The sequence below is a fragment of the Brachyistius frenatus genome, unplaced genomic scaffold (genome assembly GCF_029030835.1).
Source record: "Brachyistius frenatus isolate BFR_SWC_R1_liver_20210118 unplaced genomic scaffold, ASM2903083v1 Contig_2, whole genome shotgun sequence".
Taxonomy (NCBI): Eukaryota; Metazoa; Chordata; class Actinopteri; family Embiotocidae; genus Brachyistius; species Brachyistius frenatus.
The window spans coordinates 7,438,135-7,465,441 of record NW_027210601.1 but is presented as its reverse complement, the minus strand read 5'-3'; the positions used below and the strand labels follow the sequence as shown (position 1 = coordinate 7,465,441).

The 27,307-nt window shown below is 42.0% G+C and overlaps 2 protein-coding genes across 7 annotated transcripts in view; one reads left to right on the top strand and one right to left on the bottom strand.

The window, feature by feature from the left end:
• The window catches only part of LOC138620366 (nuclear transport factor 2-like), a 396,989-nt gene that overhangs the window by 112,110 nt on the left and 257,572 nt on the right, over window positions 1-27,307 (bottom strand). The gene's annotated exons all lie outside the window — the stretch shown is intronic.
• The window catches only part of jarid2b (jumonji and AT-rich interaction domain containing 2b), a 267,034-nt gene continuing 265,715 nt past the window's right edge, over window positions 25,989-27,307 (top strand). For all 6 annotated transcript variants that reach the window (XR_011310860.1, XR_011310859.1, XR_011310858.1 and 3 more), the window contains exon 1: window positions 25,989-26,551. Coding sequence is in view for 1 of the 6 variants with exons in the window: in XM_069697211.1 (XP_069553312.1) it covers window positions 26,507-26,551 (45 nt within the window). In the remaining 5 variants the exon portion in view is untranslated. The remainder of the gene's footprint in view (window positions 26,552-27,307) is intronic.

Below are 27,307 nucleotides of genomic sequence, written 5' to 3'. Positions count from 1 at the left end.
CATCAATCATGGCTCCTCAGTGGGGTTCTTTAAGGGTGGCGGTCGTGTTCGATTCCTCGCCAAAGCAGGATTTTCCTCAGGTGAAATCCGAGGCGTTTGAAACCGCAGGCGGCAGAGTCGGCAGGACTGGGTTTTAGGGCCGTGGTGTATGTGGTGGTGGGGTGGGGGCACACGCCTTGTCATCTGTAATTGAGGAATGTGGGGCTGTCTCGCTGGGGCAGGGTATTCCATTTCACACTCGGGTAAAAAGAAAAGAAGGCCAGGAGGAGAGGGAAGGGCTGGGTGGAGCTGGGCCTCTTTCTCAGACGTTTGAAGAGTGGACGTTGTGTTCGAGGGACCTACATTTAATTCCTACAGACTCCAGATGAGCTAAGCCCTTCTCACGGTGAAATTGCTGAACAATCTTTTGACTAAAGCAATGAGAGCCCAATGCTGCTGTTTACTTCAAACTATTGTGGCAGATTTAGTACATTAACTAAAAAACCTGACGAATCAGACATTATCCAATCACACTAATGCCATCCAAATTTAAAATGTGGCCAACCTAAACAAAAGCAAAAGTCTTGCGATCAAAATATAACTGATGACAGTGGTAATCTAACCAAATTCATATAATACAATAGAATTTGGAACAAGGACAATACAATAAATTACTATAAATAAATAAATAAAATATGTAACACCTCTGCAGATACTCTAGCTGTCTGGTGAGAGAGCAGATCTTTTGAAAGTTTTTTTCAAGGTCTAATTGCAGTTTCAGTAAAAATTTAAGTGTTTACTTGAAAGAAAAATGGAAAAGTTGTAAATGAAAAATCCCAACAATTTTTTTTATTTTTGAATAAGTCTTCAGACAGAGTTTATGTATCTGAGTGTGCGTCCTGAAAGATATAACATCCAACTTCTGAGCAGTAACTTCAGTATTTCTAAAACATGCACCACTCAACAGCTTCGGGGGGGTTTAGTTGGAGGCACTCATTTGGAGCCACAGCTGCTGCTGCTACGGGACAGTGAAAGTGCAGCTGAAAGATTTCAAAAAGATGCCCCGCAGATGGAAGTCCACATGTGTTTTTTGAGGGATGTGTAAGTATTGACAGCGAAGGATGAGCTCCAAATGTGGAATGCCATTAACAAGACCAATGCCTTCCTCTCTGAATATGGCATGTTTTCATGTTTTATGGTTTCGAGTTTGAAGATGGAAGCGGTGATGTCAGCTCGGGTGCCAGGTCGAGGCTGGGTTCATCTGTGGTTCATTTAACTCAAGGTTTCCTCCTTTGTGAGCAGCTTTCCGTGACTTCTTAGAGGTGTGTGTGTTTGCAAGTCTGTATGTGTTTGACCGTGGGTGTGTTAAGTATCCGATTATCTGTTGATTCACTGATATCTCTTGATCCTCTGTATCTTGATATGCCCACTCTTTTTGTAGCCTACATAACGCTCACACATCTTCATCCCTTTCATTGGCCTTTTTTATTTCTTCATTTTGTGCATGTGAAATCATTTTTGGGATGTTTGAAAAAACAAAACAAACAAGGGTCCACTCAGATTGGAGCCTCACTACCATTGCCCCCTGGCATCTGTCACCAACATCAAATGGAAAAAATTTTTTAAAAAATAAATAAATAAATAAATAAATAGAGCTGAGTTGTATTTATTTTGGTGTAATCATTAGGATTAAGCCGGTGCAGAAACACTTTAATTCCTAATCCTTCCCATGTCCCCTCTCCCTATCCCATCCTCTGCCTTGTACCCCCACTGCCCCCACCACCACCACCACCACCTCGCCTCCTCTTTCTTCCCTCCCTCTCTCCCCCAAGCTTTACAGCACCAAATGCTTTTAATTTGTCAGGGGGGTGGGGGGGGGAGGAGTTCGGGTGGGGTGGGGTGGGGTGGGGGGTGGGGTTAGTTAGAGGCACTCGTTCGGAGCAGCTTTGAGCCTCTGCCAAGCTCTCGTTCGCATTGTGCTGCTTACAGCTGGCCTTGCCCTCCTTCCCTGCTCTCTTTCTCCACTCTGTTCTTCATCTCCCTTTTTTTTTTGTCCTCTTCTTTTTTTTGTGTTCAGCACTGTCTGCTTTTCTTGATGGTTTCTGCTACGGGGAGTTGGGGAGAAGAAGGGGGTCACTTGTCATGGGGCCAACTTTCGGGGTTTTCCCTTGTGCACGAACACACACACACAAAAGACACACGCACAGGCACACAAACACACACCAGTGGCAATAAACACCAGGGAGGCAAGACGGGGAGGAGGGATAAGGGTTGAGGAGACAGACAGAAGGGGAGACGAGGGAGGTGAAGGGGGCAACATGGCACACTCTTTCGAGGCAACCTCGCAGCTCCACTTTAACTTTATCTCCCCTTTTCTTTTTCTTCTGTCTTTATTCCCTCTTGTTTTCTTCTCCAGGTTTTCAGAGTAGGAGGGAGAAAAAGTGACAGAAACATCTCAGGCCTTTACGTCAGAAACAAACTAAGACACAGTCAACGAAAGACGTGATCAATGGATGAAATAGAGTGAGAGACGACATAAAAGGCAGTTTCAGAGATAGGAAGCACGAGCGCTGAAGAAGAAAAGACAGAGATAGAGAGAATAGAGGGAGACAGATGAAATGAGAGAGATAAAGAGGGGCAAACCGAGACAGAGAGGCAGCAGAGAAACTCTAATAAAGGCACAGATCAGATAAGGGAGTCTCTGAGGACTTCCAAATGTCCTTTTATCTAGGCAAGAAATGCTGATATTAAAAACCAGACAGAGATAGCACACTGTCATTTACTGCCTTTACCAAGTGGTGACTTATTACTGTAAATTGGATCAGAACATACTCATCGGGGCTCATCTCCGACTGACTTAGGGACTAAAGTTTTCTCTTCCGACGTCTCGTTGTGTCGCTCTGACAGCATGTTGGAGCTGCTGAAAAGCCTCGAAAGGAAAGAGGAGTTAGGTAAAAAAAAAAAACACACATTTAATCAGGGCTTACTGACTCATCCTGTGGGCTGGTTTGCTAGTCAGGTTATCCCACAGTATCAGGTGAATGCTCTGCTGGATGCCAGATGACGCCTACAAACGTGAAAGACACGTTTAGTTCCGTTAGCATGGAGAAGAAGAGGGGAAAATTCATCATGTCAGAACGGGAGATTATGTCTGGAAAGTAAAGCTTTGTTGATGATTGATATTTTAACAGGTCATGGCCAATTTAGTGCCAACTCTAAATAGGCACTATTTAAAGATTGTTGGTTTGCTGAAACTTTCTGATGCATTAACTGTAAACCAAAATTTCTAAAATAAGATTATTATTTTTTTCTGGTTTTCTTCATCCATTCGTCCATCTCATCTCATGACCTCGATACCTCAGGAGAGCTTTGAGGGAATTTCCTCAAATTTGGCACAAACATTCATTTGGTTTCGAAGATGATCTTATAATATTTTGAGGATCAAAGATCAAAAGTTTCTTTGACCTCTTGTTGACCCATTTTCGTGATTACCATATCCCAGGAATGCCTCTCTTCAAATTTGGCACAAATGTTCACTTTGCCTCAAGAATGAGTTGATTAGACGTTAGTAGTCAAAGCTCAAAGTCACTGTGATCTCACGTTTGTCCCATTCCATGATGCAGACGTCAACGTTTGCTTCCTGATAGGGTCTTATCATTCATGACTTGTACTTCCTTGTTTTGTGACGCCCCTGTCTTGTAACTCTTTTCCAAACGAACTGTAATAACCTTGATTGCCATCAGTAAATTCAGCTTGGTTAACGAATGACAGGCATTGCTGACTTTGTTGTCTATTCTAGCAGCTGTTTAATAATGCTACTACTGACTACATGCACAGGAGGAGACAAGCAACTATTCAAGGATGTGCAACAATTCTCAACAGCATGATCAGCCCTACATGGAGCACTGTTATTGCATTGTATTTGGTGAACCATCTCATTTTGTCAACAAATGTGGTCCCTCACTGGTTTGAATGGCACCCCCAGCTAACGTTATTAGTCACATTACGTAGTTATGCAGGCGTGTTAGTATGGCCAGAGACTAGTTTTGAAATGGTGCTCATATGCAGACAGAGATTTTTTTAAACATGTTTTAAAATGAAAACACATTTGCGTGGACGTAGCCCCATTATTGTTGGACGTCCTGCATTACCTAAATGCTGTCATTACACATAAAGGAAATTCTGTGTGACGTAGCATCAGCTTGCACAAGTAGCGACACGAGGCCTGTTCAGCTATAACACACACTCAGGAAGGCATGAAGATAGCTAAGTGAAACAATAAGTGGTCTTGATGAACTCGGAAGCAACACACATATTTAAATTTTGACTCGGCTCAACTCAGGTCAGTTTGGGCTTTTTCGGCTCTGCTCTTCCAGCCACTTTAAAGCGCAGGAGGAAGCATGACCGTGCTATGACTCCCTCAGGCTTACACTTCGCTCTAATCGCCTGGGAAAACAGGAAATTGCGGCCTTGGAAAATGAACTGTTTATACTTTGGTCACATTTACACAAGACCCCCTCCACCACCGCAACCCTACTTTTGTTATTTGATTCTCCTCTCCTTATTGTTCTTCATCTTTGTTGATTTTCAGATTTTTGTTGTTGTTGTTGTTGTTGTTGTTGTTGATGTTTTCTGTTACTTTTACGAACACAGAAAACCTGTTACAAACCTGAATTAATCAGTGTGAGGAGGCGGTTGATGACTGAAGTTGTGTCTAACAGCAGCAGTATTTTTACAGAGGAAATCAAACCATCCCCGTTTCCTCTTTCTTTAAATTAGTTGTAAATGAGCTGAAATCTAAAAACACAGACGTGCTGAGGTGTGCGAGGCTCATGCAAACCATAAAACCCAGCACTCGACTTTACCGTCATAGTTTTCGTCCTCTCAAGTAGTATGGCTTCATGAGAGGCTTTTCAACTCCCATGGCCACAGTTGGCACACATCCAGTCATGCGCTTCCTCTGCTTCTCTGCCACTCCACCCTTCACTCTTCACTCCGGCTCTCACCGGTGTCTTGTCTGCAATCTCCATAGGCCGCTTGATATTTTACTCTCATTTCCCTTTGCTTCTCTGTTTGAGCTTCTCTTTTTTGACTCTCTCCATCATTTAATAAACCCACCTCGTAGCCCACGTCTCTGGCCTCGTCCTGCGGCTACCTGTAATGCTAACTGCACAGCTTCCTGATCCCCGCCATAAATCATGCCGCTCCCTTCCTCTCCACTGCCATCACACTGGCCTCAAGCCCTTACTCCCCATTTCATGGATCATGGACCTCCTGCATACTTTCATGAACTGTTATGTATGTATGTGTGTGTGTGTGTGTGTGTGTGTGTGTGTGTGTGTGTGTGTGTGTGTGTGTGTGTGTGTGTGTGTGTGTGTGCGTGCGTGCGCACGTGTGTGTATACACATGTTTTTGCGTGAGTGATGAGGAGCAGAGAGAGAGAAGTGTAACTTGATCTCTGGACATCTTGAGTGCTTTGACTTTGCTTCGTTCTCCTTGAAGGGATGAGAATGGAAGACAGGTGAACACACCTGGAGCCCTGAGGCACCACACACACACACACACACACACACACACACACACACACACACACACACACACACACACACACACACACACACACACACACACACACACACACACACACACACACACACACACACACACACACACACACACACACACTCACAGTCCTCACTCCCAAACCTGCTCTAATGCCTCTCATAAAGCCTCAGAGTTAAGGGGCTGGCCTCTTTGGTGTCTCTTTCACAGGGTTGTGAAGTGTTGACAGTTGCACATTATGGAGACAAATTGAGGCCCTGAGTTTGGTGCTTTTTCAGCCGTCGTAGATAGATGTTTCAAAACACACCAAGGATAATCTAGTTGGAATCTCAGAGTCTATGGACAAAACTCTGTCATCCTGGTTCACAGCATGCAGGAATGACAAATGAGGAACTTTATATGTAAAACCTCAAATGATTTTTCCCGTGTTTAGAGACAGAGAATAGCAGAAGCGACTTGGAACATAATGACGACAGAGAGGGGCAGGAAAAAGAGAAGCAGTACAATATAGGATTTAAAAACAAAAATCAGGAATGAGTGTGAAGTGGCAGCAAAAAAAAGCCAACAGAAATATATATTCACAAGCCTGCTAGTCTGATATAATAATATAAGTTGTTATTGTAACGCTGAGAATATTTTGGCACAGGAAGTGGAACCTCCTGGTAGTTATTTTCAGAGAAGACTTGCTGCTGCTGTCTGCATTGTGGACATAAAGCGAACTTGGATACATGGTGGTCAGGTGGTCCTCTCAGATTTGCATACAAATAGAGAGAAACCTTAGCTTTGGCAGCAGGGGGGAGGAGGCTGGGTAGACGAGGGTTAAGTGGTTGCACCGAGTTGGTTTACCCAGCAAGCCTTCATTTAGTCTGTGGTGAGGGGAAAAGCTATCATTAGGAACTCACCAGGCTCACTACACACTGATAATATACCAGTCTGTTGCTGTCTGCCGGACAGGAGCAGCTCGGTGAGAGTTTGTTTGAGCTTCTCAAAATTTACCGTTAACTTTTGGTCTTTGTGGAGAGAAAAGTCTTGTTCACTCTCTGCATTGGTTTCTCTGTTGGAGTTGTTCTAAGATTGTGTGTGTGCGTCTGTGTTCAGCTTTATTATGATGCATTTTTGTGCTAAGCAAATGGATTTTTAAATGATTTTTTTTTTTTTTTTAGCTTAACAAGGAGAGCATATGAATTCATGTTTTGGCCTGTCAACAAAAGTAAAATGGTACACAACATATATGAAGACAGTTTTAACAATAAGAAGACTCATTTTTATTCATCGTCCGTATGTAAATTTACATATTTGCTCAACAAAGGTATCACAAAATGTCTTCCAAAAAAGTCTGTGAAAAGCCTTAACCCTTGTGTTGTCCTTGGGTCAAAATGACCCGCAGCTGTGTTCAACCAAGTTCTATTTTATTTTCATATTTTTTGGGATCATTGGAGACAAGGAGGCTGTGAGGGTTTCTTTAAAGAATGATGACCAATGATCCCAAAAAATATAAAAATATAGAAATAAAATAGGACTTGGTTGAACACAGCTGCGGGTCATTTTGACCCGAGGACAACACGAGGGTTAATAGCCCTTTTTTAACCAATCATGGTCATTACTCCATCAGTCTTTTTAAAAAAATTTTTTTATTTTTTTATATCTAATGATATTCTAGTTTATTTTTCACCATTAATTCAGTTTTTTTTTAAGTTTTTTTTATCACCACTAAAAAATTTATCAGGATTGCATCTCTGTATTTATCGGCCTCTAAACCTGTGACATGATTATATGTGCGTGTATATGTTTCTTTAAACACTTAAGCATCTTACATCTATTTTACCAATCATGACATGAATCTTTAATGTTCCTCCTTATCCAATAATCCTGGACTTAGAAGACATAAAAGATGTTGTAACAAAACACTCTTACACACTTTTACACCACTGACCTCATGTTGACATTAAAGAAAGATGCGCATTTTCAGACGTTGCCTGAAAAGTGTTGCACTTTTCAAAACAAAGGAAATGTTTAAAGAAGAGACAAGATACAGAATTGGCATCCAATAATTTGTTCAAGTTTCTACAGCCATAGACTGTACAACTGATATTTCCCTCACAATAAGTCAATCCATTTAGAGCATTTAGAGCGCTGCATCTATAGTGGTAGCACATGTAATTAACTGTGTGTGTGTGTGTATGTTTGTGTGTGTGTGTGTGTGTGTGTGTGTGTGTGTGTGTGTGTGTGTGTGTGTGTGTGTGTGTGTGTGTGTGTGTGTGTGTGTGTGTGTGTGTGTGTGTGTGTGTGTGTGTGTGTGTGTGTGTGTGTGTGTGTGTGTGTGTGTGTGTGTGTGTGTTGAAGGAAATGAAAGAGAAGTAGTGAGCTGTTTCCTGCCTCTTAGCACCTCTCTGCTTTTGTCTTGCATTTTAAAAGGGGTTCAACCTCATTCTCGACAATAAACACCACGAGAGGGACTTACCACGGCCCTCCCTTGACACACGCACTCACACACGGACACACATACACACACTCTCTCTCTCACACACACACACACACACACGCACGCACGCACACGCACACGCACACATACACACACGCACGCACACGTGCTGAACCTCAAATGGCGTAATTTGAATTTAAATAGAAGTGTACAGTATTGTGCACTGTTGACTAAAGTGCATCATCCATTAGTGAGGACATCCTTAGGTCTCCTTTAAATAACCCCTTGCTCTGCCTCGTCCGCTCTCTCTCCCTTTCTGGCTTTGTTAGGAGATGACAGAACAACAAAGAGAAAATTATCACAGTGCTCACTGAGGTTTTTTTCCCTCCTCCACTTTGCTCACTTAATATTAGATTGTAAAAAAAAGAATTAACCTGTCCCAGCACAATTAAACCGTATTTTCTTTGCAAACCAACCACGTTTTGAACACGAGGCCTGAGCTCTGCCATACTGGGGAGTTTTAGCCCATTACAAATCACACAAAATTCAAATTAATACGGACTTTCAATTTAAATCAATTGACTGACTTGAAACTGGCTCGACAGTTAATCCATTACATTGATCAGCCTGATAATTTTCCTTTTTTTGTCAGACAAAGGCAGTAAAATAATGCTACTTCATGAGTGATAATGTTGAAGCATCACAATCAGTAGACAAACAATAAGAAAACCTGGGTTTTCTGAAAAACATTTGCATCATAAAAATGTTTTCTTTTGCAGCCAGCTCTGAGTCCCTGTTGTATATTGGAGGTTATTTGAATGCAGGCACAGTTTTTGTATATGTGCATATATCAGCCTCTGCTCAAGTAAGGTGGAAGCTTGTTTTCAGTCAAATAAGTTTCCCTTTCATACATTCAGCTTTTCACACTGTAATGGAATGATTTCAAGCAAGTGGCAGCAAAGATGGTATGAAATCAATTTAGAAATGTAAAAATGCCACCCTCATATGAGTACAGTAAATATGAAGCTATGACGTGCAGACTTTTAGCTTAGCTTAGCGAGAAGAGGAAAAACGTGGAAACAACTAATGTGTATCCATCTTAAGGTGACAAAAAAAAAAAAAAAAAAAACTTTCTCTAGCTCGCTATGTGACCATAGACTTTGTTTAAAAGTAGACATAACTTCCAGGTCTGAAAAATGAGGCCGATGCGGAAGTGCCATGAAGTGCAATACCAAAGAGGGCCAATGGGGGTTAACGCCAAAAAGAACTGCGGCTCCATAGACTCCCATTCAAGTTCTTTCATGAAATTAGCATATAATAGCCTACATTTTTTTCAAGAAGATCTTATGGTGTTGTTAACTAAAGTCACTCCTTCTTATTAGTTTTCTGGTGGACAATATGAAAATAATACCATCATTAATTTGATATTTTGCCTCAAAAAGCTGTGTTTTGGGGGCGTTTCTGTTTGTTTGACAGGCACTGTGGTGCAGTCAGGTTTCCGCTACAGTTGGGCGAGGAGTAGTGTACTCAGGTTTCCTATCAGAACAAGTCAGATCCACCGCTTGCCCCTCCCCAGCTCGTCCAAATATGGTCCCTTCTGACTCCAAACCGTTCTGCGCTGGCAAGATGGAGCAGGCCAAGAAGTCAAACTCAAAGTTTTATCACGCCAGTTCACAAACCAATCGGTGACATCACTGTTGGTTACCGTTTGTATCTCCAACTAACACGTACAGCGGTATCTCTAATCCACACAAAATAAATGATTTTACGAGTATGAAAACTACAGTAGAGCAAAGTGAGAATAGAGATGTAGAGATTGTAGATCCAGAACCACAAAGTGTTGGATCCATTAGGTGTTGTAACCCTATAGAGTTTATTCAATAAGGGATATTTCTCTTCTTTTTCACACATCCAGAATATTTGCAGTTCAAAGGCAAATGTTTTACATCACCAGTGGGACTCGCTGTCTTCACCCAGAAATGAAAGAGGCCAGTGTCGTGTTTTTTTCTTTTACCCACCAAAAACCTAAAGCAGATTTACAATATATGGCTCTCTGTTTGAAAGAACAGTTGCAATGAATCACATCAACGCTTGGACAATGTCCTCCAGATCAGGATCATTTGTCCACAACCCTGCAACACGTACAGAGTCATCCAGCTAATTCTCCACTGTAACAGTAACCTGTCTCATCTCGACATGACACTCTGTGGCTTAAATAATGTCAGGGACAGGAAAAAGCTGTTGTGTTATCTTGTCAAAGCACAAAGGCCATGCAACAATGGCAAAACGCGTCTGCTGCCAAAGGAAACGCTTTACACGTAAATTGGGGATTGATGACATTTATTTGATGACCGGCAACAGTTTGAACTATGAGTCTGACACTTCAAAGAGATCGGGTTTCTTCGCTAGTTTATTTCCAGTTCCTCTCGGCAATGACTTTTTAGTGTTGTGAGCTTGACTGAGGGAGAAAGGGAAGGAGGGAGAGTTCACACACACATCCATACTCGGCAACGGACAGATGTATGCAAGCTTGCTCCCGCACACACACACACACACACACACACACACACACACACACACACACACACACACACACACACACACACACACACACACACACACACACACACACACACACACACACACACACATGAGAGTTTAGACAGAGTGCTCGCACTTCAAACAAACGGGACTTCATCAGTGTACATCAGTAATGGTTTCAGGCTGCCCCAACAGCCCTAATCATTTCCAGAGGGAGACCTAGAGCGAGACACAGAGGCTTTTTCCTTTTTTTTTTCTTAGCTAAAGCCTCATTTCCAAGAGTACCTTGAGTAAATTGAACATGAAAACACATATAATAGTCAAATAAATTCCGACCTGCTTGTAGAGAAATGTGAAGGACGCTGTCAAGAGCGTAAAAGGAATCAAGCTTTTATTGAGGTATGCGCGTTCACGTTCTGTACAATCCTGCCATAGAAACACTACATTTTCTCCCTTTTCCGTGATTTTTGTGTGAATACAACCTGCACAGGATGCAAGGTATAAGCGTAATCCGTCCCCAGTGACAGCGAGTTAACCTCACAGTAAGTCAGGTAATTCCTACAAACAAAGATCATGAGAGGTTACGTTCAAGAAACCGCAGAGGACCTCATTGTTGCAAATAGCTGTCCGTATGTGATGCGAATAGCGATGTTTTATCTGATGCGATCCAACTGAAGCCAAGACATCCTTTTACTGTGTCCACAACAAACACGGTGTTTGCCTTTCATAGGAAAGTTAATGTAGTGTGAAAATCCAGTGCAGAACTGTCGTATTTAGAATGAAATGAAGCTGAAAATGGCCAGGTGCCGTCCATACAAAAAGCAAGTCATCAGTCAGATCGGCGTAGGCTGCAACAAAGAATGTGATGTGATGTGATGTTTGTGCACCTGTGGAAAATCTTTTGTGAAGAATGCATTGTGTGTTTTTAATTTTGAGGGGAAAAAAAGAAAGGGAAGTTTTCTCACTTTTATCTTTTTTTTTTCTTTAAACAGACTGTTGGAAAGCAGAGAGGAAGGCACAGGAGAGTTCTGTAAGATTCATTGCCATCAGGGGAGTTTCTGCAGCTCTAGAAGTAGTGGATTGAACCACTTAACTATCTAAGCACAAAGTGTGTCCTTAGCATTGTGAACACATGAAATGTAAGGATACAAAAGGAAAGAGATTAGTTGGTTCCTATTCACGTCTACTTCCCAACCGGGGGAAAAAGGGAAAAGAAAAAAAAAGGAAGAGAGAAAACAGGCGATTTTTTTTTTTTTTTTCCCCCTTCGGATAACAAGGATAAATGGATGAATTGTTTCTCAGACACAAATGAACAGATTTGAGAGAGAGAGAGACCATGTGTGGTGACAGTTGGTCCCATCATGTGATGTCCCCTTGGCAGACCAGTGGGATCTGGGAGTGGTGGTTGGCTGGTTGTCATTGCTAGGTCACGCCTGATTGGACAGTGGTCAACAGCACAGCCACACCCATCTGTGGGGAAGCTAATCTCTGGGTAGCAGGTCCATAAAATAGAAGACTTGTGTGTGTGTGTGTGTGTGTGTGTGTGTGTGTGTGTGCGTGCGTGCATGTGCGTGTGCGTGTAAGAGAGCAAGAGAAATGGGACCATTTCCCTCCACTCACAGCAATGCCAGTTCATAGTTGTAGTGAAAACTTTCCTATCTGAGCACACAGAGACACACAAATGTAATATCTTCTCCACCACCCACCTTTCCTGTTGTCACACTATCACTTCCTCTTCTCTCACTTCTTTACGCGGTACTGCACACATACACACACAAGCCCACACAGAGGTGGCAAAACAACAGGGTGGGAAATAATCTGTAACCAAGATTCCCTGTGATCATTTTGGTCATTTCCCAATGACCTTACACCACAAACATCTGCTGACAAACGACATGCTTCCATGATATAATACAGTTTACGAGCCATTACCGGCCCTGACATCCGCGCGATGTTCCAGCTGACACACGATTTGTGGTTACAGCTTCATCTCCTCAACAGTCGCAACATCGAAACTCTTCTTGACAGTAAATTATGACTTACCTTGGGATGTGGAAACGTCTCTGCAGCCAGTGAGAAGTGAAAGATTTAGAACAGAGGAACATTTCAGCCATTTGGCTGACAAGGAAAAAGTGACTGTAGTCAAAGGACGGTCGCAGCCACTGAGCTGTGTTTAAGGTGATGTACCGTACTGATGAACACAAACACACAACGTATCCAAAGGACTGCCGCTTACCTCATGTGTCTTTTTTTTGTTACTGTATATTTATTCAGTTTAGTCTTAATTTTTTTTTAATGATTTTCTTTAATTCCTTCAATTCGTGTCTGTCCTTCTGAACTGGAAAAGGTGCTCACTAATTGTAGGCATTAATTTCTTCATCTGGCTTTCTCCTTGATTGTTTTTAAATGTCCTTTTTCTTTTCCCTTATGTTTTGATGCTTTTAATGGTTTTGTGTGAAGCACTTTGAATTGCCTTGTTAAAATGTGCTTACAAATAAACTTGGCTTACCTTGACAAATACATCATGTTCAGCTGTATGTGAATTTTTTTTCCCTGTTAGCATGGATTTATGGTGCGTTCATGAGCAACTGTGAAGTGAAAAAGTTCCGACCTCTGAGTAGAAAAATACGCCTGAATGCCAGAACTGGGAATATCCTTCTAGGAAAGTGGGAGTTTTGTGAGATCTCTGAGGAGTAGGGTAGATGTCACTTGACATGTCAGAGTTTGTGGTGAATGGCAGTACATCAAAACGTGTAGAAATGTAGTGTACAAATAACATTGACCTCCTGAGATCCATTTCGTCCCTGTGTTGGTCTGTATGAATAATGATGAGGTTCTTATTTGTGATGGCTTTTCTGTATTCTGACAACAGATATAGAGCACATTTTCTGAGGGCTGTCACGTTGCCTGTCTGAACGCTCTTAACTAGGAAGTGGAACATTCCCAAATGAAAAATAAGCCTTAAAGGAATAGATTTTACCTAGAACAATGTAACCCTGAACAACATGACCAGCGGGCAATTCAGGGAATATTTTCGAGTATACAGAAGGGCATTATCAAATTGATCTTTTACACTAATGAAAGCCTACATGGTAGTATGGATTATGTTGTATGGAGCAATGACAGTTTACAAGCCTTGAAAGGAGAACACAAGAGCTGATTTTTAAAAAAAATTTTTTTTAAAGCTGACCTATGTTGTAACAGAAAGCTGGTCACACAGTGGAAAATGCTTATACATAGCCGATGTTTCCTTCATGCAAATTCCTTATGTTTTCTGGATATCTGGAGTGAATTCAAAACAAAGTGTCATTTCCACAACTACAACATCCACAGAGTTATCGCCGAGTGAAAACCTGGTGAAACCAATACACAGAGGCATCACTACCGGACTATTTAAATCAAATGTGGGAGGACTTGTGGTTTTGCGAGGCAGCTGTCACAGAGTAACTTGTAACTTCCAGATGACTTAGTCATGACATTGAGAAACAGACGTCCTCTATCTTCCTCTTTCTCCTCCATAACTCCACACCCTTCACCCACTACATAGGGACTGTGTGTCAAGCTTGTCACACACTCCCTCTGACATGCTGAGTATGGCTGCTTATCTGACTTGCTTGTGAAATTGGCCATGATGCTCCGATGATATGGTCAGACAAGCTGGCTATACAAAAGGGAGGCAGTGGCAGAGGGAGAGACACAGAGAGTGGGAGCCTATTTCCTGAGAGCAATATTGATCTGATCATCTCTTCCTCTCCTCTTCCAGCTCCAGCTCCAGCTCCAACTCCAGCTCCAGCTCCAGCTCCGTTCCTCAGACAGTCTTCAGAGACAGAGGTTGAGTGACAAAGACAGGGGAGAGGGAAGAGTTTGAAAGAGAGTGGAGGAGACAGCGAGAAAGAGGCAGACAAGGGGATGACGCCATCACAACAGTATTCTCTCTGCCAGGCCCACAATTCAATGCTATGCAGCGAAGGGAACGGATTAATAATATATCCAGCCAATCTCTCAAGTGGCGTGGCTCCCAAGCACTCCATTATAACCACAAGTGCACAAGCTGCAGTAAAGCACTTTTGTCAGCAAGCCCTCGAAATGCTCTATCTGTCCATCTGAAATGCACACCCCTCTGCTCAAGTTCATCGCTATCAATCAGAAGCTATTAGGCCCAAGGAAAAAAAGCCACAACTGATAAAACCCTCACCGAAGTACATCTTAATTGATGCTTCCATACCCATCCCTCATATCCCTGTGGTGCAGCGCTGACGTGATCTACAAGCTCATCAGAAGGAAATTAACCAACTCACCAGGCCATGTTTCGTCCAGTGAGACCAACCGAATAAATATCCTGAACCATTTGACCGATCACATTACAGCACCCGGCCCACTTCCTCGTGCTCTCTTCTTCACTCCTCTGGGACATTTTGGAGGTGAACATTTTAGTACTGCAGTGGTAGCTAATGTACAATCGCCTTACTTCTCCTTACAGAAGCAGCCATTGTTACAAACAAGTTTAGTGTTGTAAAGTTATTCACTGAAAAGTGTAGAATCAGGAAAAACAGGGTACCCTCAGTGTTTGTTTTAAAGAGCTTTTAGTCTAAATTGTTTATCCAATCTGATTTGAGTAGCTATTCTTTGCATTGGACCGTGACTCTCTCCGGACTCGTTGCTGTCGGTTTTGACTCACAAAATCATATCCCAATTAGACCCATGAAACAGAGACAGCAAATGCTAGCCAGACCTTTGGAATCGTTGTAATGCTGCAGACCAAATTCGGGACCAGTTGAACTCCTCCCTGATAAGTAGCCTACAGCACGATGGATAAGAGACGGTTCAGACGAACAAGTCAAATCTGCCTGAGAAATTTGTTAAAAAAGTTGCATCATGAAGTGACCCGTTTCAGCTCGATTCAAGCCAGCTGACAGTGTTGTCTGAGACTCAGCTTGTCAAATCGCCAGTGGGCAGTGGTAGATCTATTGAAAGAGGTGTCTACATCGAAAAAAGGATTACCTTATTAATTTATTTGAGGAACGGACGGTCTGTGTGGCACACGCCTTAAAAGTTACTCGAAAATGATCAACTAACAAACTGCCCTTAATCACACTGCATGACAGCTGGGTGTTTGCAGTAAGTGCTTTTCTCGACCCTCTTGTTTTTCCAAGGTTGCTGTTTAATCACTACAAATTGTTGGAAGTAACTCACTTTTCATGATGCTACAAAATATAATCGGCTACAAAAAAATCCTGAATAATCTGCAGTTAAATAATGGAAGTACAGAGAGTCGTTGCCATGGAGATCTTATACAGTCTCTTCTTGTTGCTCAGATTTAAAATTGTGGTTTTCAGTATGAAGCAAACTGCTGAATTGTGGGTTGCTACACGTTTCAAATCATCTTGTTGTGAATCTTTGGTCTGAACTGGCCTAAAATGTTCACACGATACTGTATGTTAATATTGTTTTTCTCCTCCTACTATAAATGAAAAAAATAGCAAAATAGCTGCCATGTCATTATAGTTTGCGTGTATTTTCTGACAGAAAAAGTTAGGAGATTCAAAATTCAACGTGTAGATTTGGTAAAGACTAATGTTAAGAGAAACTACGGCACATCTTATATTTTCATCTGTTTTAGTTGGTGTTAAAATTGACAACATGAGCTTTAAGATGTAAGATAGCCTATGCCTCAACTTTTTGTAAATTCAATTTTTTTGGAAACCCTCTCAAAACAGGCAGCCAGCCAGAATAATCAGAGCCCGTAGGTTTTTGATGGGGCCGATCCTGCCTGCCACCACCATCCTTCGCCCGCTGCAGCCTTCCTGAAAACCTGAGCCTGTCCCCCTGCTGCCATCGGCATGCATGCTGCTAACCTGTAAACAATTCATGAGGGCTCTCTCCATATTTCATGGGGCGGAAATGGATGTTTCGTGTCAGGAGTGAGCGAGAGTGGAAAGTGGGAGAGACAAAGCAAATAGATTGAGTGAGGGACTGGTGACACGAACTATAACAAAGACGCAAGATGGGAAAGAAAGAGAAGAAGAATAACGTAGTAGGGGGCAGGGAGTGACGGGGAAAGGGAATTGAGGAATCTGTACAACCTGTGCCTGAGATTCCCTCTCAGCTCATCTCAGATCTCTCCACAATTAACTTCCATCTCACCTCATACATTCATTGGCCTTCTCTCGACGGTATGTGGAGCTTCTCGGACTCATTGACACAGGCTAGAGGAAGCAAGATGACAGCGAATAGCACAAAGGATGAAACAAAGGGCGAGAGAAGAGGAAGAAAAATAGAAGAAAGACGGAGATGCAGAAGGAGAGAGACAGAGAGTCACACAATCACTCGGCTCAGCTAATGAATGTACAGCGGCGGGTGGCGGCTCCTCCACAGGGAGCTGCCCTCATAACCGACAGGGCCTGGCTGGGTGTAGTAATTGAAAGTAATGATAATTAATATCATCGGCATAATCACCATTCGTTATTACAGGGAGGATGTTTATGGCTTCCTCTGAAAGGGAGAAATAAAGCACAGTTTGTTCAAAAGAAGGGAATCTCATTAACCTTTTAGAAATCCTAATCTTGTTTAATATTGGGGGAAATGGAAAAGTGGTAACTGTTTTGCAGGAGTGGTACAGTTATTATTAATAAAGATGAAAAAAAAAAAAGAAAGAAATCATATTCCGGTGCTTTTCCTCTCCATCGAACTGAGAATTGATGTTAAATTTGGATAAATTGGATTTGATGTCACGGATAACAAGTTGGGATTAACACACACGAAACTCCTTGCATCAGTGATCACTTCATACCCATCAGAAATATGCATCTTCAGATATAGGCAGCCATGACTGATACAGCAGAGCATTTGAGAGGCAAATTGAGGTATTCGAATACAGGAGAGGAGCAGAGGGCTATGACCAGGAACAAAGTGGGTCCTCAATTTATGGTGGCTTCTGCTCAGTGATGTATCAGCCCTTCTAATGTTGTCTGAGTCTCAGTGGAGTCAAAAGAATAGTGTCAAACTTAGAGCAGAGTAAGCGAATGCATATCATGAATATATTTACATTTGTTTGAGTCAGATATACGATGTATTACCATGGGAAACATGGAGGCAGATTAGTAACATTATGAATTTGGCGGAATGATACAGGCCAAATTGGTAGAGTTAGCACATGTAAGCAATCAGGCTAATTTCACAGTCCCATGCACTGTATTTTTCACCATAATCAAGCACCAACACTGTATTCTGTATGAGGAAAGAATATATGAACAATACCCCATGGAGAAGATGACACTTAGCAAGCTTAAACCCAGCATGCAAAATAAAGGGAAAAAAAACAACACCTTTTCCCCCTCCTGCTCCCTCTTTAAAAAAAAAAACCTATAGTTATTCAGTTAGTTCAAATACAATTACATGCCTTTCAATTGCAAATCAGAGCAGAGCTGTGAATCCGAATAGACAATCAAGTGAGGTTGCTTCCAAAAACACAAGCCCCACGTTAAGCCAACTCCAGCCTATTAGGGAAGGGACATATGTAGCTAAATTACAGCGTGCACCCAGGGGATATGCAAATGTGCAGGACCTCCCGCATGACTTACCTTCTTTTTTATCATGCAAACCATGTTGGTGTGATAAGCCTGGTAAGAAAATGCAAAGGGATATTGGCTCACTGTATGCCAGTGAATGTGTCTCTTTGTGGGGAGGTTATCAAATGCTTTCCTAATAAGCAGCACTCTAACTTTGGTAATGCCACAGGATTAATTAAATTGTTCTGATAAACGCCGCTGAATTGGAACACCTTTAAAAATGGCCCCAGTGAAAGTCGCGGAGAGATTGTGTAATTATTTGATTATCCAACCTTGTGTTTAGTTTACGGCAGCATGTGCATTGTAGAACCTGCGTTTTTTTTTACTAAACAAAAAACCAAAAAAGGTCCGACTTTTTCAGAATTTGCATTCCATCTTGAGCTCTTTAGAATTTGCTGGTAGTCTGTTTTTACACAAAAGTGGATTCTCCTGCACTTTCAATTACATGTCTGCTTCTAATATGGCTGTTGGTACAAGCGGTTCTTTGAGTAATTAGATATGGATTTGTATTGACTTGCCATAATTGCAGGGATAAAAGGGAAACTCACAAGTAGCAGTTTTCCTCCGTTGTTTTTAAGCCTCTCATTTTCTTCTTCTGTACTACCTCTCTTTAATAGCCTCTATTTTCAACATCTCTATGCAAACCCAAACCCTCGCTCTGTCTTTCATTCTCGCTCGTTTCTCCTGCGAGCTCACACCCTCTCTTTCTCTCTCCCTCTCAGACCACCCAGGCAGCCGTCCCTGTGTGCTCCAGCTGTTCCCCTGCTGTGGCTGGAGTTTGTGTTACTTTGTTTCCGCATGGCATGATTGAGGCAGCCCCCCACCTCAGCCGTTGTTGCATGTCATTTTCCTCTCTCTGCTCATGCCCTAAAAGAATCGGAGAGGGATGGCTTTTGTATCCAGTGCAGGTGTCCCGAGTGGGTGAAAAGGGGCGCAGAGGCTGCGCCTGCCTACCGTCAGGGGGTGAGTTTATTCAGCCTGGGATCCCCCACCTGTGGCAGGTCTTGACCCACATGAGTCAGCCGGTCATTCCTGGGCTATAGAACCTTTGTGGCTGAATGCTATTCTTCTCTGTGTGGCTACATACACACAAGAGACCTGGCAATGCTACAACGCTGCTTGTTCCTCACGAGCGATTCATGGTGAGCTACTCATCCACACCACACTCCAGTCCAGACTGGTTTGAAGTGAGAAAAGAGGAACAAGAGTGTTGAATGGGGAAACTGGACTTACAGTGAAATTTAGGAGTAAATAAATATAAAATTAGATGAATAAGCTGCTACATGGTGATGTTGCTAAATTTCAGAAGTGGGATTTAAGGGAAATATAAGTTCTTTCATTTTCCTTTACTGTGTGCCACAGCATGGGAACATGTTTTTTTTTTTTTAAATTTACAGTTTCTGGCTCACTGACATTGTTGTAATAACATTACCAAGAGGCAGAAGGAGTGCCCCCCCCCCCCCCCCCCCCCCCCCCCCCCCCCCCCCCCCCCCCCCCCCCCCCCCCCCCCCCCCCCCCCCCCCCCCCCCAAAGACAAGGACAAATCCATTAAAACTGATTTGGCAAGCGAAGGCAAACAAAGTGTTATGGCCTTACCACTGTAGAGAATGTGTGATGTGTGCATGTTAAAATAAGAAGCGCACCTATTCAAGTCCCCTTTAATGTCTATTTTTTTTCTTTTTCTCTGCAGTTTACCAAGTTAGACTTGTCTGGTATTGCAGTTGCCAGGTGAGCTTGGAAAGATCTGCCTCATTAGTGAAACACAACAACAGCCTTGGGGGCAGAAATAAGGGCAAGTCATCCCTTGGCTCTGATCTTCAGACAGTTTTGCATTTAGCTTCCAGATGGGTCAACTTAGGGCACAGTGAAGCGTATTGTGATCCTAGCAATGTGCCCTGAGGACAATTTCACCCTGGAGCCTGAGGGCGTGGATATGCGTCCTGTTGATCCTGCCATACCACACTGTGGGTCAGAAAGTGATATTCAATGTGTGAATTGAATCAGAAAGAACCACAGCCAAAGGTTGTTTTTTTTTTTTGTGTGTAGCTTTCAAATTTAGCTTGTAGTTACGGTTTCCACCGAGCCACTGTCTGTGTCCGTCTCATCCTCACATATTTGACAAACCTGATACGAGTCTACACCGCTGCAGCCTGTTTTGTTTCAGCAAGGGAATTCTCCTGCTGAAGGTGTCCAATTATCCATGGTAGTAGAGTGGGGACTCTCAAGTCCCTTCAGATGGGGAGGTGTGTGTCTGTGTGTGTCAGAGGGGTTGTTGAAAATCTAAATTGTGTTTGTGATCCCAACGAGTCCCTGAACAGTGGAGAGGGAGAGGTGGGGGAGGCTACAGAGAAGGTTAACCTCACTTTAATGAGTACCTATAAGATTCAAATTTCAGCGGGAGTAATTTAAAGCCCCCACGACCCCCGGTCTGTCTACCATCATCGACACTGGGGCACACAACACTGCAAAAAAAACCTCATAGAAAAGGATGAAACTGTCTGTAATCTCTGGAATTTGTATCAAGGAAGAATCTGCCACAGAGGAAAAAAAAAATCCTTTCTAATATTTCTTGAAAGCGTGACAAAAATCCAACAAAATAAATAATTTATATCAAGCTCCATACCAGCAATAAAACTCAAGTCAAACGTGTTTTGCTTGCTGAGATGTTATTGACTCCTGCTCTTGTTTATGAGTATCAAACAAAATGACAAGATAAAAACATCTTTTTTTGAAATGATAATCTTGTCGGTTTTTAAAGAATTAAGATTTCTTGGGATAGTTTTGCAGTTTGCGATAAATACTCACAACAAATCTTTCCATTCCTTCCTCGCACTCTTTTCCTTTTATATGTAGTATTCAATAACCCTCGTGCTCATATTACTTAGAGATTTAACAGCCTGTGTGAAAAGGAGAGAATTGTATAAGCCACGATTTTACTGCCTCCTTATCCGCCCAACCCCCTGCCAACACTGTGGCTCGCTTGTTGCTGTCCCATAGTATCATGCTCAGCGAGTTAATTCCAAGCCTACACACACACACACACACACACACACACACACACACACACACACACACACACACACACACACACACACACACACACACACACACACACACACACTCATACAGCTCTTATTGAACAATAAACATTATTTTATAAACCCTGTAGAGATTAAGTACAAAAGAATTTTTAAAAATCACAAGTAGTGTTACATTATTCCTTGTGTAAATGACAGGGATCAAATGTCATTCTTCTTTATTCTACTCCAATGCAAGACCAACATTTATAAGGGGTATTTGAACTTCCAGGGACTTCTGACTGCGAGATTAAATTGAGCTGTTTTAGCCATTCTGGCAGGCTCACTAATATCTACTTAAAGGCAGCGACATATTAGCAAGGATTTGAACCTCTCGATCCGGCACCAGAATGAAACAATTACTTTTAAAGATTGAATAAGTTCAGAGGAGAGGAGAGAGGAGATGAAAACATCAGGACATTGTCAATCTAGACCCAAAGGGAGCTTCAAACCCTTTTACTGGGGAATAAGACGAAAGGTGACATGGCTGGGTGTTTTTCTTTTCTTTATTTCAAAGCATCGTCTTCTATTTTCAGCACGTGATTACGATGACTTGATTTTTGTCCTTTCATTGTAAGGAAACTCCTTTGGGTTTATTTTCACAGTGTGCAATATTTAACTATTCAATCTTTCAACGTTAATTTGGGATTTGTTGCCCCCACCCAACCCTCCATACTTCCCTCCCTCCATCAAACACAAACAAAAACACACACACACACACACACACACACACACACACACACACACACACACACACACACACACACACACACACACACACACACACACACACACACACACACACACAAACACACAAACACTCCCTGACTCCCCCCTCTTCTTGGCTATCGGACATCAATCTAGCCAGCACCGTCTGCTAAGCCTCACTGGGCAATTAACCACATTGAGAGTGAAAGCTCTAATCAATCCCTGGCCTTCCCCATCACACACTCATACACATGCAAACACACACACTCTCTCAAACGCACACACACTCCTCCAATGGTGTAAATGTCTCCACCATTTATACAGTCCAAACGGCACTTTAGAAAACTGCTGTCCCTGTAACGACACTTACAAACAATCTGACACAGACACACTCTGCCTTTGTCTCTTGAGCATTTACTTGTATAAATTATGAATAAAAACAGATCAGTCGGTTGAAACCTTTCCTACATTTGACCAACAAGTTTAGACAAAGGCTATCATGCACTAATTAAACAATAGACTTATGATTTACTCAATTGCCACCAATATCTAACATGCATGTGTCATTAACACAAGCACTAAAGCTCTTTAGAATAAATTTGGAAATAGTAATAAATTTAAAGGAGGCTGTAAACAAGAAGACTTGAAGATGACGCCACGATTTACAGATCTGCACAGGGGGGAATTTAAGCTAAAAAACATTTCCCTGCAACCCTCCTGCCTGTGCATAGCGTGGGCTAAATGTGAACTGTGAGGGAGGGGGCTGCTGCGAAATTCAGGCATCCCTCTGCAGCTTGTCTCATTGATTCATGTGGGCCTAAATGTCAGCACCAGCAGGGCAGAAGACCCTGATAAACCCCCTGAGAGTGCAGGGCGATGGGGCTAAAGTCTGCGTGTTCCATGGCCTCGTTTCAAAATAGCATGCTTGACTCTGACACTGTCAAAGGACAAGACATCATTGATTAATGGGAAGGGGATTTGCAATATTTTATGATATATGAACATACCATTGATTTACCTGAAAATGAGGATTAGTGTTTCTTCTGCTACACAGTCAGCCTGCATATGATCAGCAACAATTTATACACGCCATTATCTCTTCTCTAAATCCACACATTCAGACTTTATCTGCACTGTATAATTTCTGGATTCCTGCAAATCCTTGCATGTTTCTTAGGTACTCAACATAACCTTATGGTGTGTGTGTGTGTGTGTGTGTGTGTGGGGGGGGGGTGCTACATAAATATCATGTCATCTGCAAGCCATGCTTAGAATTATTGACCTGTAAACTATTGATTTGGCATCTTTGTTCATGCATTCATGGGTAAGTTCAGTGCTTTGATCATTTGGTGCGTTATACTGAACCTACATCAAACACAGGGGAGGAATCAATAGCTTTTCCTCGTTACATGAATGATAATGAAATCAGCATGATTACACTGATGGTGGTGATTGATTATAGTCCAGTTTTTAGGGACTCAGGGAGATGTTGAGTCTTCTTTTCACATTACTTAATCATATCTGCAAACTGGTTTCGTGAAGACCAATAAAATGAGTTGGAAACTGGCTGTAGTTGTAAGTGTTAGTTTGGAGCGTGTGCTTTACTGTTAACCCTGTAATTTGTTGGGGATCTGATCGAAGTGAAGCCAGCCTTTTGCACAGTGTGACCCAATGGTAGCTGTGATGTTCCCAGGCCTGGTTCTACAGGATTGCTGGACCAGGCTAACCTTTCTCAGATTAATAAAGAAGCACAGAGGAGTACAACTTTCATGTCAAGTTTGAATACACAATCCATGTCTTCCTTGATCATGTTGAACTATATCACAATTGTCAGGTAACTCTGTTGTAAAACTGCCTGCTGGAATTTGCCTGTAGAGTTCTATCCAGTTTACCTCCTGACTCACCTCAAAGAGCCCACACGGACATGCCTTAAATATTCAACCACCAGCTTATAAGAAAGATTGCACCCACTGTAACTGAATAAGACCAGAAGACTTGACCAAACAAGAGTTTGCTGCCACACCCAGCAGCTGCACTCAATCACAATGGAACTTTGAGCTTAACATTAACATTACCATGCTAACAGAGTCAATGGAAACATACTGAGCTTTTGTAAGTATGTTTACCATGTTCACCACCTCTTTTTGTTGTTTGTGCATGTTTTCATCTTGTAACATCAGCTAAGCAGCTCTAAACACAAGGTACAGCTGTGGCTGATGAGAATGTCAGTCGTTTTGCAGGTATTTGATCTTAAATCAAACTATTGAAACAAATTAACATTTTGAACTGATGATGGCGCTAGACAAAAGACGTAGTATCCCCAAATCTATTACAGTGCTTCCTTATAGTGATATGAATGCGTTTAGCAAATTTCATTGCAATACATCTAACAGTTGTTGAGAATATTCACTCAAAACCCACAACTATTAACCTTCTTGTGGCTCTAGAGGAAAAAACAGTGGATCAATACTATTATTAGTACATGTAACGTTGTCTATGATGTCTATATGTCTATAATGAAACTACTAGGATTCATCTTCGAGGGCAAATGGATATATGTCTGCAAATATTTACCGCAATCCATCCAAAGGTTTTAGAGATAATCCACTCAACATAAGAAATGTCAACCACCTGGTGACATTAAAGTCAGGTGTCCACCAATCCAGTGAGACCCATAGTTAAGATATTTTATTCTGGCCCAAAGTAGTGGACTAACTGACAGCTTTGGTGCAGGTCTTAGTTTACCATTTTTGGTAGCTGTATAACAATTGATTACAAGCTACTAAAACTGGCTGCACATTAGAGGATAACCCGGCTGATTTTTTTTTGAAGGGTTCATACATCATGTTAATCTTACCAACTGGATCGGAGTCTCCCAGACTTTGAATTGTAAGTATCAAACATATCTGGTTGTTAAATGCCATTAAGAAGAAACATCAATTCACAGTTAGAGCTCTCTTTAATGCCACACATTGGAGACATGGATATAACTAGATCTTAACAGATGAACACACATTCACACATTACTTTTGATTACCTCCAGGGTTCAAACAGAGCAACTGTCCCACACAATACTTTAGAGCAATGATACAGCGAGCCCACTCCTAGTGAGGGGGATGAGGACACAGTCAGCAAAGAGTCAGCGAAGAGTGGATTACGCAGAAGTATAAATATTATCAGAACAAATATGCACTAGCGCAAATGCACACACTCTTTCTCAACTCTGGTGTAAGCATTGAAAATAAGTTTAAATTCTGAAAAATTGTGCTGCTACTTTTTTCACTCAGGTTAAATTAATCAGGACAGCAATTTGTCTGTCGGAGATTGTGTGGAAAACATGGTGACACAGCTGATCTATTCAATGTGAGCAGGGAGGATTGTGGATGAGCTGAGGAATCAATATTGTTCTCTGTGTGCAAAGCACTTGTAATAGTGGTTTTAAAAGGTGCTTTACAAAACTAAAGTTTTCTCTGATAAAAGTCTGCTTTAATGTTTAACCACACGATCTGAGGTTGTAGGGGGTGTGGTGTAGTGTGTGTGAGGGGGGGGGGAGTGAGTGAGGGGTTGGAGCAGTCATTTGCATACAAATTGTAAAACCCTCACCTTTGTTTGTCCCCCATCTCTTCTGACAATTATTTTTTTCAGCTTAAAAAAAAAAAAAAAAAAAAAAAAAAGTACAGCATAAATACATCATAAGTAAAGACAAGTGATTGTTGCTCATGAAATCATGCTGGGAAATAATAATAATAAAAACACTTCTCCATAGGAATTTCATAATTTGATGATAATTTGATGATTTAAAGCACTACCAACACGAGGGAAGACGTCTCTTTCTGGCGAGGCCTCGTCTCTTTTGAAATTGCAGAGCAACACTAAGCCTCCAAACTAAATGTTGCAGGAGTTAAAACGCACCATTTAGTTTAAAAAATAAAAAAATCACTGTACATTTCACGTTACAATCACCACAAACACAGTACAGGTCCATAAAGGGTTATCTGGCAGCGTTTCGTGCTTAGGGCTGTCTCATCGGGATTTTGAAGTTGCCGCTGACGGGTGCGGGATGTGATAGGCTGAGAGGCTGAGGCTGTGGAAGAAAGGGGCAGCTCGCAGTCAGTAGAGCTGTGCCGCTGGAGAGCTCTCTCGACGACCGCAGGCTCCAGCCCCCCCCAAAATAAGACGTGATACCTAACGTTTTATTTTTTTTAATTTTATTTATTAATTTCTCGTCCTCCCTCCACCTTGATCAAGATGTGACTCGCCGACATCACCTCAACCATATTCATGTATTTGAAAAGAGCCGGGAGTGAGTGCGCAGAGACGAGAAGCCGAGCTGTTCGGGCGAATGGAACTTATTGTTGTGCATTTGTTTTGACTATGTTATCTCCGAGTGAGTTTGGATTCAGTCCGTCTCCGATCGTCGTCGACCCTTGAATTTTTTTTTTTTTTTTGGGGGGGGGGGGAGATTTATATCCGAATACTTTTAAGGGAAGCACCGAAGGAGGATTCTGCAAAGCCAGCAAGCTTTTCCTACAGAGCCGGGGATTTAAATCGTCATTGGGGGAGCTCCGGGAGAGGCGAGACTCAAAAGAAAGAAATTCATGTGGCCATTCTCTCTATAGCCAAACATTTTTTTTGGGGGGGATTGCATAATGAGCAAGGAAAGACCTAAGAGGAATATCATTCAAAAGAAATACGTAAGTAAAAACACATCGTTGCAATGCAATGCCCACAAATGCAGCCGCTCTATTCAAGTTGCTCGTCTCGGTGAAAATGCATAAACTTTCAACACGGACTGTGAAGGTTACCATCAGGCTGGTGACCACTATTTGGGTCAGATATCCTTTACAATGTGACGGCTATGAGTTGTGTGTGTGTGTGTGTGTGTTTTTTTTTTTTTTAAACAATTACGTGTTTTGTTTTTTTAATTTAAAGAGACAGCAATGTTTATTCACTGTCTTGTGTGGCAACGTTTCTTCGACATCAGACATGTTTTAGGCTATTTGAACATCGGGTGCTTTTTTTTTTTTTTTTTTTTTTTTTTGGGAGATCGCTCCTCTAATTTGGACTCGTTTTAACGCACTACTGTGGGAGATGCATAGCGTGCGTCGGCCGTGTTGAAAGGCTATAAAAGGTTTTTAAATTAAAAGACTTGGCGAACAGTTATCAGGGAAAAAAAAAGGCTTTTGTTCGCTCCCCATTTCGTCGCTATCGAGATCCGTGAAGACAAGCCTGTCGGCCATGGCTCAGCTATTCCGGCTTCCATTTCGTCCCATGCTGAGCAGCATTTCATCTCCTGCCTTCAACTCGGGCTCTTATGAAGATGATATGCTAAAAAAAAAAAAAAAACGACACCAAAAAAAAACCCCATTGTCATGTCGAAGCGTAATGTTTGGGGTGCGTGTTCCGAGATAGCGTGTGTACCTCGGTGCTGCGTATTTTTTTTTTTTTTC